This window comes from Orycteropus afer, unplaced genomic scaffold, assembly GCF_000298275.1.
Source record: "Orycteropus afer afer isolate SDZICR_OR568_19922 unplaced genomic scaffold, OryAfe1.0 scaffold00124, whole genome shotgun sequence".
In the NCBI taxonomy this organism is placed as follows: Eukaryota; Metazoa; Chordata; class Mammalia; order Tubulidentata; family Orycteropodidae; genus Orycteropus; species Orycteropus afer.
Window position 1 is genome coordinate 2,091,717 of NW_006921711.1, and position 15,062 is coordinate 2,106,778.

At 36.9% G+C, this 15,062-nt stretch overlaps 1 protein-coding gene across 1 annotated transcript in view; it reads left to right on the forward strand.

Annotated features, from left to right (window-relative positions):
• The first annotated feature begins 3,552 nt into the window (after positions 1 to 3,552).
• The window catches only part of PPM1B (protein phosphatase, Mg2+/Mn2+ dependent 1B), a 34,969-nt gene continuing 23,459 nt past the window's right edge, over positions 3,553 to 15,062 (forward strand). The window contains exons 1-2 of the mRNA XM_007944382.2: positions 3,553 to 4,401; positions 11,889 to 12,006. Of these exons, the coding sequence (XP_007942573.1) occupies positions 3,556 to 4,401; positions 11,889 to 12,006 (964 nt within the window). The 5' untranslated portion in view covers positions 3,553 to 3,555. The remainder of the gene's footprint in view (positions 4,402 to 11,888; positions 12,007 to 15,062) is intronic.

Below are 15,062 nucleotides of genomic sequence, written 5' to 3' on the forward strand. Positions count from 1 at the left end.
CAAGATTATCTTCTGTGTCTGTTTTAATTGGTTTCCCTTTTCTTTGTTGAAGAGGGTCTGTGCAATCCTTCTGCCTAGTCCGCCATCTTGCCCCGCCTCTAGAATTGTTTTTAACAGAATTCAGTGCTATATGTACACTTGAAATCTCTTAAGTGATTTTTATAATCTAATTAAGTGGTCTCTGGTTTGTACTCAACAACTAATGTAAAGGTTGACAGTGTGAACCCACCTAGTGGCAACACAGAAGAAAAGCTTGGCCATCTATTTCTGTAAAGATTGTAAAGAAAATCCTATGGAGCTGTTTTGCTCTGAAATGTATGGGTCACCATGAGTTGGAAGGGCCTTAAAGTAATCACTTAAAGTGATGTAAGTAAATTGCTTAAATAAAAAGTGGTCCTAAAACTTTTTAGTCTTAGAAAAACAAAACCCTTTGCCATTGAGTTGATCCGTCTCAGAGACCCTATAGAACAGAATAGAACTGCCCCATAGGATTTCCAAGACTGTAATCTTTACAGAAGCAGACTACCACATTTTTCTTCTGCTTCCAAGTATAATAATGCCTTTTTAAGGTATAATTTCTCAAATTCTTTCTTCTTAGTACAATTACTGTATACTATTGGTTAAACATAAATAATAACGGAAAAGGAGGGTGAGGATGGTTAAACACCTTGAATAGTTAGTGTCACTGAATTGTATGTATAGAAATTGTTGAATTGATGTTTGTTATGTTTTATATATTCTCAACAACAAATACATATATATATGTATATTTGAAGTAAATAATCATACCTCTGTATTTAGTAATGTATTTTTCTCAGATAAGGCACTGGAAAAGACGCATGTGTAGAGGACCTTGTTTATTCAGTATTCAGACAGTGCTTAAATATATATATTCTCAGTTTTGTAAAAATTGTGAGACCCACAGAGTTGTATAGACCAATGATAACTAAAGTGGGTGTGCAGAGCAATTATTGTTATCCTTTAAAAAAAAATTGGAGTTTCTATTCATTATCTTTTATCTTGAAGAAACTGATTGAACTGCATTTAATACAGTGCTTGACTTTGGCTTCCCCACACTGTTAATGTGTCAAATGGTCTGGGAGAATCTTTACTTCATTTGTATTCATTGGTTTGTTTTACATGTGATTACATTGATTTTCAGATGTTCTGCTTTTAACTAAACTATCTTCAGAAATGGTCAAGTGACTCTAAACCAAAGGAAACACACTGCCTGCCTTCGAGTTGCATCTGACTCATAGCAACCCCTCCTTGGGTTTCTGAGGCGATATCACTGGAGAAGTAGATTGCCCAGCTTTCCTTCCGAGGAGTGGCTGGTGGGTTTGAATCGCCAGCCTTCTGGTTAACAGTCAGATGCCTTAGGCACTATGCCACCAGAGCTCCGGTTTGAAATATGGATCTGTATAAACTGCATATACTGTTAAAACTGTACCTTGCCTATGTGGCTTGAAATAAAGCTAAATGTTAGTATGAAATCATAACAAATTGTTGTTGTTGTTGTTGTTATGTGCCATCGAGTCAGCCCCGACTCATAGCGACCCCTCCTTGGGTTTCCGAGGCAGTGTCACTACAGAAGTAGGATTGCCCAACCTTCCTTCCAAGGAGTGGCTGGCATAACAAATTAGAGCACTTAAAAACTAAGCATTCTAAAGATAAATACTAACATTTGTAAGTTTTTTTCCCCTAGGGTTGTTTCTTAAATCCATACAACACTCAATCCAAGACTTTACAAAATTTCACCGTGAATGCTTAGAAAGTCCTTTGAAGTTTCTCATTTAATAGTAAAAGACAAAGCTATACCACTGGGAAAACCCTTGTTTTCCCTGCTTTGATCAAAATGATTAAAATGGTACATGAAATATATGGCAAAAAATTAAAATGCATTCCTTTGTCAGCAAATGCTTTTGAAACACACTTAGTAAACCTTCCTAATTTGAAGAAGTCATTATCAGATTACATAGTTGGAAGAATTTGCTTTAAGTGATTGAAATACAGATGTTTGTAGCATAATTTATCCTAGGTATTTGCTAAGTAGTGTTTCAGTAATAAAGACTAAACCCACTCCTCACTTACTTCATGGCTAGGTTCCAAAGACCAGGTCATTATGTGAAAATTGACATTATGAGAAAATGGAGGGTGACTACGTCATTATATAAGTGCCACATTGCATCATTACATAACTGCCAAACCACTGAAAATTGTGGCGTAGCCGAGATGACACAATTTTAGCTATCACAGCCAGCATGACTCTGGCCTCACACCTTGTTCATTACTACCGGACGTCTGTCATTATTGTGCAAAATAGATAGTAAGAGTTTTACTGTTATATTTTTATCAGATAAGGAGCGCCTATCAGATAATGAGGTAGTTATTAAGTGAGGTGTACTTTTTATGTGGCTAGTAAAGCAAAGAGATGCTGGATAAATATACATCGCTAGGAAAACGGTCTTGATTTCGATACTTATTTTGGAAAAAAGTCTTTCTAAAATATATTAGCCTTTTTTCTATCTTAGTGCATTAAACAAGATGTTGCACCATTCTGAACATTCTCATTGTTCAATTGTTGGACCCTAAATTTACCATGTAAATGGAATTAAAAAAATAAAAACAGCTTATCTTGGCTTTTCTTTCTCCTAGTAGTAGTTCTCAACCTTGGCTGTACATTGGAATCATCAGAGGGGCTTTTTAAAAAACTACTAATATCTGTGTTCCACCCCATAGGTTTATTTTAATTCTCTGGTGCCGCAAGTGGGTGGATGGCTTTAACAAACAAGGGTTTGTTTTCTTACAGTTCAGGAAGCTAGAAGTTGAAGTTCAAAGTGCCAGTTCTAGGGGCTGGGGAAAGTTCCTCAGCCTTGGGCTTCAGCTCTGCCTCTTGCTTCTGGCCTGCTGAAGCTGGAGGCTTTTCTTTACTTAGGCAAGTGCTGGCTGCTGAGGCTGACAAATCCAATGTTCACAAATGAAATGGCACGGTCCCAAGATTACTAAACAACATGGCAGGTTACTAGTTGAAGTCCAGAGACAGCCCCAAAATCGGCAGGAAACATGGCAGGCTACTGACTGAAGACTAGGCTACATGCAGGGTCCAGGCATGCCAAAAAGCTTCAGAGACCTTTCTCAAAACTTCTCCTTAAATACTGGAAGCAGACCACATCCTTAAGGCAGATGCTTAGATGTTCCAGTAGATTCTACCATGAAGTTGATTACCGATTTCATCATGGGGAGTAACTACATCCAGCCCAGTCACTCAAAACCAAGCCCAGCCAAGTTAACACATAACCTTCACTACCACAAGGTTCTCATTTGATTCTCTGATGATTCTAAGGTGCTTAGATTAAGAAACCAGTATTCTAGAAGGATGCATGGGGGGAAATTTCTTGTGTGTGGGGTTTTAATAAATCAGGATTTATTACGGTAAGAGATAATCAGATTTAGTTAGGCATTGCTAGAGAGTACGTAGAATATTGTAGATAGCATATTGTATTGAATTTACGTATTAACACCTACTTTTTTTCTCTTTCAGATTTATTACTAAACATGGGTGCATTTTTGGATAAGCCCAAAACTGAGAAACATAATGCTCACGGTGCTGGGAATGGTCTACGTTATGGCCTAAGCAGCATGCAAGGATGGAGAGTGGAAATGGAAGATGCACACACAGCTGTTGTAGGTATTCCTCACGGCTTGGAAGACTGGTCCTTTTTTGCAGTTTATGATGGTCATGCCGGATCCCGAGTGGCAAATTACTGCTCAACACATTTATTAGAACATATCACTAATAATGAAGACTTCAGGGCAGCTGGAAAATCAGGATCTGCTCCTGAGCCTTCAGTGGAAAATGTCAAGAATGGTATCAGAACTGGCTTTTTGAAAATTGATGAATACATGCGTAACTTTTCAGACCTCAGAAATGGGATGGACAGGAGTGGTTCAACTGCAGTGGGAGTTATGATTTCTCCTAAACATATTTACTTTATCAACTGTGGTGATTCACGTGCTGTGCTGTATAGGAATGGACAAGTCTGCTTTTCTACCCAGGATCACAAACCTTGCAATCCAAGGGAGAAGGAGCGAATCCAAAATGCAGGAGGCAGTGTAATGATACAGCGTGTTAATGGTTCATTAGCAGTGTCTCGAGCTCTGGGGGACTATGATTACAAGTGTGTTGATGGCAAAGGCCCAACAGAACAACTTGTTTCTCCAGAGCCTGAGGTTTATGAAATTTTAAGAGCAGAAGAGGATGAATTTATCATCTTGGCTTGTGATGGGATCTGGGATGTTATGAGTAATGAGGAGCTCTGTGAATTTGTTAAATCTAGGCTTGAGGTATCTGATGACCTGGAAAATGTGTGCAATTGGGTAGTGGACACTTGTTTACATAAGGTATGTAAATTTTTTTATTATAATTAAAATGCCCTATTAATTTTGAAAATCCATGGGTAAGTCAAAATAAGCAAACTTAAATTTAAAAACTCTTTAAAGTTTAATTAGGGAAGATTTGTATATTTTAATGTGTTTTCTTCACTAGAATTGATACCACTGTTTCCAGCGATCCCCATTTCCATAAACCTTCCAATTGGAAAATTAAGTTTAATTAATTTGTAGCATTTGTTGTCACTTAAAGTACTTTATAGTTTGTTCCTAGTCAGAATTAATGGCTTTTAATTTAAATTCTTGACATTGGCAATGGCCTTGTGCCTGTTTACAAAGCAGTTTGATGAAATACATATATATAGCAGAATTCTGTACTAGATACACTAAAAGATCAACAGTACATAAAATACTGGAAGACATGCCAGGAACCTAGGCTAAGTGTAGTTTTTTTAATTCAGTTCTGAGCCTCCTAGCATCTAAGACAGAAATAAGAATGAAATATGAGTTGTATATTTCTCATTGTCTCTTAAAAGATGCTTTTTCCTAGCGATAAATTAAAAAAAAATTACAGTGACTCTCTAAGTAATATTATATGACACGATGAGTAATACTTTATAGAAGGTATAAAAATTCTTTGAACAACTCAAGGCTTATATAAAATATAATATTGTGAAAAATTCCTATGGAACACTAAATTTTCTATGAATCTTAACTTGATACAATAATAGAAAAAAATCCAAAGTGACAGGTAATTAGAAATTCTCTTAGATGTATTTAAAATATTCAGTTGTTTCAAGTGGATTTTTTGATAGCATCTACTGGGCAGTCAAAATTTGAGTTCTGTGCCCCATACCTGGAGTGTGCAGGTACAGGTTTCTCCTACTGTCTCAAAATAGAGTTTTCCTATGAAACCTTTCATAAGCTGAAATAGTGGAAAGAGAACCATTAATTTATATGGGAAAATTTTTGAGCTTTCTCAGACCTCAGAAATAACCAACTAAATCTTAGTAAATAATACATAAAACCTAAAATAACACTAACATAAATTGTTCACAGACACAGTTCAAAGCTGTGGTGGCTTGTTGCTGAGATATGCTGAGTGTAGTTCCCAGGGAGAGAGCTTGGCAATGTCATTCTTGCTAGCTACTCGGTGCCTGCTGCCTCTATTTTCCTATCCAGATATGTTATTGTGGAAGCTACAGCCATAGCCAGAAAAGTTTCTTAAAAGGATCTTTCGGTCTATGCAAATGTCCTGTTTTTTATTATCATTATTATTATTTTTATTGTGATTTGTGTGAAAATTTACAGAGCAAATTCGTTTTCCATATAGCAACTCACATGCACTTAGTCTCATGACATTGACTGTAATTTTCCGCAATGCAATAGCTCCCCTCCCACTTCTTTCCCATAGTTACCTCTTCCCTATGTCCTTCCCTCCTGTGTACTCTTGCACCCTGAGCTGTCTCCCTGTGCCCTTCTGTTTTCCCTTGATACACTCTCCAAGAGTGTATCTAGCTAAGGTAAATGTTCAGTGCATATACCTGTCTTTTGTTTGGCTGGAAGCCACAGGAGTGGGTTCAGTTCTAGACCTGAAGGGCATCTAGGGACCGTAGTCTCAGTGGTTCCACAGGCTCTATCAGACCAGTAAACCTAGTCCTTTTTTTAAAAAATGATTTTGAGTTTTGTTTCACGTTGTTCTTCCACTCTGTCCAGGATCTCCTCCATAGATCCCCCCTCTGAGTGGTTGACAGTGGTAGCTGGGCACCATCTAGTTCTTCTGGTCATATGGGCTAAGGATCACATGGTGTACCTGTCCCTTGGACTAATTATTTCCACGTCTTTGGTTTTCTTCATTCTTCTTTGCTCTGCAAATACCCAGGTTTTAATGAAGTATGTACTTCTTTTTTATTAAATGGAAAGAGAGAGTTTCACATATATACAATTTAAAGGCTTGTTTGGACAGCTTTTTTTCTGGAACATTTTAAGGATGCTACCTCTAGCACCTCTGTTTTTTTTTTTTTTTTTTAAGAGTACTCTGTCCTTTTTACTTTCAAGGTAAATTAAATACAGAACTACTGATGGTTGTCAGTGATCTAATCATAAGTGGTACTAAAAATTTCTTTCTCCTTAGAATGTAAATGGAATGATTTTGACTGGCAGCTTTTTGAGATGAAAGCAGGTATAGGTGGAGCTTTGGCTTTTTTTTTTGCCTGACTCCCACGTGAAAACAGCATTTTCTCCCTTATATATTAACAATATATGCTTGTTATTGAAAAAAAGGAAGAAAAAAAAAAAACTAGAAAATATAAAGAAACATTCCTAATTGCTACTCTTTCAAGTTGGCATTCATTATTTTGGTATATATCTTTTTAGTCTTTTATCTACCTGTAAATGTGTATTTTTAAAAAACATCATACTTGTTATTCTGCAGCCTGTTTTCATTCAGCAATATTTTGTAATGAGATCTCCATGTCTATAAGTATTGATCTACACACTTTTTTATGGCTGTATTGCATTCTATAGAAATAATGACATGTAGTTGTAAGGGATGTGGGCATTGGTGGTTCAGTGGTAGAATTCTTGCCTTTCATGTGGTGGACCCAGGTTGATTGCTAGCTGAAGCACCTCAAGCACAGTAGCCACCTCTTAGAAAGGATTGCGTTTTGCTATGATGTTGAATAGGTTTCAGTAGAGTTTCCAGACTAAGACAGACTAGGAAGAAAAGTCTGTTGAACTACTTCTGAAAATAAACCAAGGAAAACCATACAAAGCATATGGTCAGACCTACAAGTGACCCATGGAGATAGTGCAGGGTTTGGCAGCTTTTCATTTCTGTAGTGTAGGGGGTTGCCAAGAGTTGAGCCTGACTCAGTGGCAGCTAGCAACAACAGTTTTGAGGGAATAGCCAAAACTGTTAGGTCTATAATTTGGAGTTAGAAAAGATATTTGTAAAGTGAACAGGAGTACTAGTTTTGAGGAATTTTGACCCTCACCTCTCTGACTGGTATTTAAATGAGTCTGAAGAGATACCTTCACTGGATAGCTTTTTATCACTTTAAGGCAATTAAATATTCACTGTTGATGGTATTAAGTATTAAATTAACTTAGAAAGAGTTCGGCCATCTCTGAAATGAGGAATGATAGTAACAGGGACAAGAGGTTGGGACATGTGAATAAGTTAATTTTAGTGGAAGTGGATTGTCACAAGAAGCTCTAGTGGTACAGTGGTTAAAGCATTCAACTGCTAATCAAAAGGTTGGTGGTTTGAACCTACTAGCTGTTTGCAGGAGAGAGATGTGGCATTCTGTTTCCATAAACATTTACAGCCTTAGAAACGCTGTGGGGCAGTTCTACTCTGTCCTATAGAGTTGATGGTATGAATTGGTATCACGTTGATGGCAGTGGGTTTAGTTTTTTTTGGTTTGGATCAGCACAGTTTTGAGGAACATAGCTGTTTTGTGTGGAAGCATAACAGACTGTTACAAGTTCTTTCAACAATTTAAAATTACTTACGGAATGAAGTCTTTCTTTTTTTTTTTTGAGAGAGAAAAAAACATTTTGTCAGTTTCAGTTGTTTGTATTATAAGATCAAGGGATAACAGTATTACAAATAAAATGTATTTAAAGTAGAATATAATTAGTTTGAATTCAGTTTGAAAGATTGAATACAAATTTTAAAATTCATGTAAAGCATTTATCCCAGTGCTTTATATGCAGCAGTTGCTCAGTAGGTGTTAGCTGTTTTAACAGAAGAGAGAGTATAAAACATCCAGTCATCAAGTAGATGTTTTGTGGTAAGACATTTAAATCAAATCTTGATGTTTTCTGACACTTAGAACAGTTGTCAACCTTTAATAGTTTGCAAAGCACTTTGATTGGTTAGTATATGAGATCTTGGTAGGTTGTGGAAATCATCATAATCATAATACTATTGCTAAATTAATGCTTTTTATGAGCCAGTGACGGTTCTGTGCACTTTACACGTATGTAAACTCATTTAGTTTTCCCACAACCATATGAAGTATAGTTAACATCATTATAGTTGATGATAATCACTTTTCAGAGATGCAGTTTAACTATATTAATCTATTAAGTATGGATGACTCTTGGCAGGTATCCTATTTAAATCAGATATTTAACTGTAGAGAGTGATCCCTAAGAAAGCAGCCATCTTTATTACTAGTTTATGGTATTTAATGCCAGCTAATTTAAGGTTGTATAGAATTATGTAACTGATATTTGCATAGCCTTTTATAGCTTATAAATCATTCATATTTTTTTTCGAGCCTTGTAAGAACCTTCTGAGGTGAAAAAAAAAAAACCTATCGAGTCAATCCCAACTCAGAGGGAACCCTCCTTACGTTTCCGAGGCAGTATCTCTACAGAAGTAGATTGCCCAGTCTTCCTCCTAAGGAGTAGCTGGTGGGTTTGAACCACCAGCCTTCTGGTTAGCAGTCAAATGCCTTAGCCACTGCACCACCAGAGCTACCTCTGAAGTGAAGAAAACAAAAATTTCTGAGGTGAAGAAAATGAAAATTTTAATTTCCAGTTTGCAAGTAAGGAAGTAGAAGGTGTTGGCCATTAAAAGATCGCCCTTAGTGTGGTGTAGTAAATTACATGGTATGGCTTTTCTAGCCATAGTCTTTGTAACTCCCACCAGATTACTGGGTTGCGATCATACAATTTAAACTCCTGATTGTTAACGTCATCCATCTGGGATATTTCTGTTGGTGCAACACGAAGAAATCATCTGGGAAAGTTTGCTCTCTGTCAGGTGGGTAGAACTGATGCTGGGATTAGTTGGTTTTGCCACTCTGCCAGGCTCAAAATGAGCCCTCTTAGAGGCAGAAGGATTCTGGCTGCTGAGAGAGAGACACCCAGCTGAGAGATGGGAGCAGTGGAACCAAGAGGCACAAGAAGAGTGGCAGGCTTACCTGACCCACAGAGGCAGAGGCAAGGCTAAGAGGCCAAGGGCCTGAGAGGCATGCCTGAGGACACAGAAGAGGGGAGACTGTTCTGTTGGTGGTGGTTATGAAACAAAGGGTAAATTTGTGTAGAGGAAATACAAATTAAAGGAATAAGGTAATGGTGGGAGAAGTGAATATTCTTGAAAAGAAGTTATCATGGACTTCCATCTTTTCGTGGATCTGTGGAACTTTGGTCTATTCTTCACCTTTGCTGTTTCTTTGATAATCACAGTGCATCCCAGCTAAAGTGTTTATTTAAAAATATTATTATTTTTAACTTAAAACCAATGAAGAATTTGATGGTTCCTGTAACAGATATTTTTGCTGACTAATCCTTGTGGTTACAAAGATTGTGCTCACAACTTATTACACATGCTATGTTAAGACTTGTTCCTATGGCACTGGCTACTTTAACCTATCTATTAATGCTCTAATTCCTTACTATCTTACTGCTCTGTTGGTGTCAAAATTAAACAGATTTTTTAAAAAAAGCATTGAAATAGCCAGTTTTAAGTATATTTGACCAGTTGTTTTAGTTGTCCAAGATGTGTTTATTGTTTTGTTTTGTTTTTTAAACATATTTGATAATGACCTAATAAAAAGTGTATAGTCATCATGCAAGGATGTTATGTTTCTAGAAAACAATGGGTATAAAAGGGAGGACCTTTTAAAAACATACTCATACTTTGTTTTTGGGGAAAATCATCTTTATATAAATTGAAAGAGTAAAGCTGAAATCATATGTGCCTAAGATGTAAATTGTTTCCTTGGAATTAATCTGCGGTGGCCATAACTTTCTTGAAACTGTCTTTTGGTTTAATTTCCAACTGGTATGGTCTATATTTTGTAACTTGTAAAATATAATAGATATTATATATATAAAGAATTGTTTAAGTGTTCATGCTGTTACCGAAATAGAAAATGGTTAGAGGAAACTGGATTTCTGAAAAATAGAAGGTGTTTATTCTGTTTATTCATGAAAATGCTTTTTAAAAAATTGTTAGTATTATAGTGATGCTTGATTCTTAAATAAGATCTACAGTACAGTTTTAAATTTTTGTTTGATCTGAACTTACGTAGTATATACCTGATTCCTGTGAGGTATGTTGAATCTTATTTTGCTGTTCAAAACAATATATGCTCATACAACTAAATACAGTATTTTAAATATTAAACCATTAGGAAAATTTTGGTGGATTTCATGGAAAAATAAAATTAGTTTGGGCTAATTTGGAAATCCTGATTTTCCCAATACTGAGAAAATACACATGACAATTTTTTCTGTCAAATCACTAGAGTCTGTGGAGAGAGTTATTTCTTTTGAAGCCTTTTTGAACTCAACCTCTACTGCTTTCAGACTTTGCTCCCTTGAATTAGAAATTAATAGCAGAAGCTCTCCAAGGCCTGCCAGCCTGTCCCTTTGGCTGCAGGCTGGATTATTTAATGTGGGTTCTGGTGATGTGGTGAGTCTGAACCAAGTATGCCTGCCTAGCATAAGGCTGAAATGACTGGATGTATCCTTGGTTTCTTTCTCTTGGGTGGGCAAACCCCCACTATCTGACAAAATAGCCTAGCCCCTCATTGACACAGTTTTTGAGGAAACTTAAAGTAGTACGCCTATAGGAAAAGTAAGAAAAAGATCATTTTAATTGATTGCTCATTGACTTATGGTAATAGAGAAGTTTATGTAACGTGCTTCCTTTATAATATAGCTCATTTATGAGGGTGTGGTTTAATAGCAGTAAAATAGATCCTTGGGAATTAGCATTTTTAATTGTTCTTTAAAGATTCTGAAACTATTTGTGATTGCATACAACATTCTGAGATCTTTTCTTTAAAAGTTACCACATCTGACTGCAGTTGTATCTTAACGGTGTAATCTACCTTACATAGGCACTGTTTGATTTGTATCCTCAGAGCAGTTTAAAATTGAATTATTTTCTTCTCCATTTTATAGTTATGGGTATTGGGCTGAACTGCCTTTTCGACTGTGTCAAGTTCAGTAGAGTTGTAATGGCATTGCTCTGATACAAGCTAATTAGGTGGGAAAAATTTGCACATGTGTTTCGGGGGATAAATGTTGGGTTTAAGCCACTTTGGGAAGGTGGAAATAAGATTTTAAGTGGGGAAATAGAGTTTAGTAAGTTTAATCTATATGAACCTGTCTCCATTTCTCAGACATTGGAATGATGGTTGTTGTTGTTGTTATGTGTCGTCGAGTCGGACCCACCTGATAGCGACCCCTCCTTGGGTTTCCGAGGCAGTATCACTACGGAAGTCGATTGCCCCATGGAATGATGGTGGATAAGAAAAATAGTTGCACAGAATCAAAATTCTAAAAATAAAGATCTGCATATACCTAGAGAGTTTGTTCTTCAGATTGTGCTTAAAATTATTTTTGAAATAAAGAATAATGTGTTGAATTTTGGATGGTTAAATAAACCATAATTGCTTAAAATAATTCTTTAGAAATAAGTAATAGAAAGTTGGTAGAATATAATTTTTTCATTTTCCTTCTTTAATATACAGGGAAGTCGAGATAACATGAGTATTGTGCTAGTTTGCTTTTCAAATGCCCCCAAGGTCTCAGATGAAGCAATGAGAAAAGATTCAGAGTTGGATAAGCACTTGGAATCAAGGGTTGAAGGTAAGAAAAGTGCTTTTTTATTTAGAAGGAAAGAAAAATACTGTTTCTAGTTATTTTTAAAATAGTTTCCTTAGACAATTAAGTATTGTAAAACAAATCCTTAAAAACCAGGCATCTGTAAGCCTAATATTTACTATCACATCTTGGATCAAGGTATGAGGATTTACCAAAAAGGAGAAGACAAATGATTAAACCAATGAAAAAAACAATTTGAAAAGCTTGTTTTTTTTTTTTTTTTTTGTAGTTGTTGTTTGTTTTAGTTTTTTGTTTCTTTTTTTTCCTGTTTATGTTCCTAGTAGTCACTAGTGAAGATTCGTGGAATTTGCCTCACCAAAAAAAACCAAAAGCAAAACCCTTTGGTGTTGAGTTGATTCTGACTCTTGGCGACTCTATAGGACAGAGTAGAACAGGGTTTCCAAAGCTGTGAATCTTACAGAAGCAGACTTTCTTTCTCCCACAGAGTGGCTGGTGGGTTCAAAGTGCCAACTGAAAGGTTGGAGCTGAGCACTTAATCACTGCACCACGCAGGTGCCTTGATTTTGCCTCAGGTTATCTTAAACACTAAGTGCTGTATTTTCATTCTCATTGCTTCTCCCTTCTCAAGTTAATAGTTGAAATTCATTGTTGTCGTTATGTGCCATCCAGTCAGACCAGACTCATAGTGACCCCCTCCTTGAGTTTCCGACCATATATATATATTTTTTTTTTTCATCTTCCTGATGAGGTTTTTGGTGTTGCAAAAAAATATTTAAATTTTTAAAAACTTTATTTTGCAATGATTTCAAACTTACGGGAAAGTTGCAAATATATTATGAAGCACTACCATGTACATGGGGAGCTCTGGTGGTGTAGTGCCTAAGGCACTTGATTGCTATGAGTCAGAGACAACTCAATAGCACATAACAACAACAAACCATGTACATGTACCCTTTTCCTTAGCTCCGCTTTTGTTTACATTATACCTCATTTGACCATTCAGTATGCTTTCTATAGCATACACACCCTCTCTTTCATCATGTTGTTGTTGTTATGTGATGTTGAGCCAGACCCAACTCATAGTGACCCCTCCTCAGGTTTCCGAGGCGGTATCACTACGGAAGTAGATTGCTCAACCTTCCTTCCGAGGAGTGGCTGGTGGGTTTGAATCGTCAGCCTTCTGGTTAGCAGTCACTATGCTACCAGAGCTCCCTCTCATCATTTTACTAATATTTTTTCTGAATCAATTGAGAGTAAGTTGCAGATGTGACTCCCTATACCTCATAATACAGTAAGTATAGTCTCCTGTGTAACTGCAGTATGTCCATCAAAATTAGGAAGTTGACATTGGCTTACTATTATAGCTAATCCACTAACTCCATCCTAAATGTCCCCAGTTGTCTCAGTGATGTCTTTTATAAGGCAAAGATCTGTCTAGGATCATGCTCTGCATTTTGCTGTTATGCTTCTTAAGTCTCTTTGATTTGAAATAGTTCCTTGTTTGTCAAAAGGACATGGGGATAGCTATGTCCGACCTCCTCTTAACTTCACAAGGGCGAGAAGGATCAAGATCAATAGCCCGGGGTTAATCCCTATGAAGCAGAAGGCAGACATAGTACTACCCTCCAACCTTTTTACCAATTCTGACACCATCCCTCCCTCCCACAACACTATCTACTTCTCTGTTGGGTTTGATAATTCATTGCAGTAACCACACAGAACTCACACAAAAAACTCATGATTATGAGGTTTATTAGGGAAGGTTACAATTCAGGGTCAGGAATGATCAGGATACAGGTGTTCTGCAGATCTTCAATCTGGAAAGCTCCCCTCAGCTGTTACCCAAAGGCAGGTTTTTCTCTCTCTTTGCTCGGGCAAATGTTACAGAGCTCTTTGAGTTCTGCCAATGAATGCCTAGAGGCACCCTATTCCACCAGCAAGCTTGCTGCCTAAAGGCACTCAGCTTTCTTGCTTCATGAACTAGGAAACCTACTGCTCTGGCTCAAGCTGGTGTCTTGGTTTTGCTTGGTTTTTCTGTGTTGCTGCTTCTCACTGTCTCTGGTGTCACAGCTCTCTTCTGGATCAAGGAATTTCAGTACAGGGATCTTGCCATCCAAAAGACATGCTTTACCCCTGGCTCTTCTTTCTTGATGGTAATGAGATTCCCTTTTTGCCTCTGAGATAGCTCATTTTAAGCCTGGCAGGATGACAAAACTGACCTGTCCCCACATTAGGGTATCATACAACTTATTTACATTATTAGCAAGCTGTTCAGTCCCCTTGGTGGACTACAAGCATCTCACATTTGCATGTTTTTGTTGTTGTTGTTATGTGCCATCGAGTCGGACCTGACTCACAGCAATTCCTCTTTGGGTTTCCTAGGCAATATCACAACAGAAATAGATTGCCCAACCTTCCTTTTGAGGTGTGGCTGGTGGGTTTGAACCTCCAGCCTTCTGGTTAGTAGTCAAGTGCCTTAGTCAGTATGCCACCAGAGCTCCCTCACATTTGCATAGTCCCATCTAATCGTTTGGTGGGCGTTACAAAGACTGTGGCTAGAAGGACCCTATTAAAGCAATTCACTCCACCACAGTGATCTTTTTTGTGTCTTTACTAATTTTTGACATTTTTCAAGAATACAAATTAGCAAACAGCAAAAAGTGTACAGGTTAGTTACTTTGTAGAACTGTTCTTTGGCTTTGGGTTGGCTGATGTTGCCTCTGAGTCAGGTTATATACATTGACAAGAATACCAAAGAAATGAGGCAACAAGGACTTGGTAGTAGATATTACAATTTATTTGCACCAGTAGTGGTAGTGTTTTAACTTTTATCACTTGTGTAAAATGTCCATTATAAAGTTAGTATGTTATAAGTAATTATTTCATTTAGTGATACTTTGAGATTATGTTAATAAACTATTTCCCATCTAATTTTCACTTACCAGTTTAGTATCCATTGGTTTCTTCTAATTCAGGCGTTGCTTCTGTATTTACTAGTTGGCATTTTACTGTAAGAAAAAAAATGTTCTCTTCTACCCATTTATTTTTATGAGCATGGAGATACATATATATATATATAT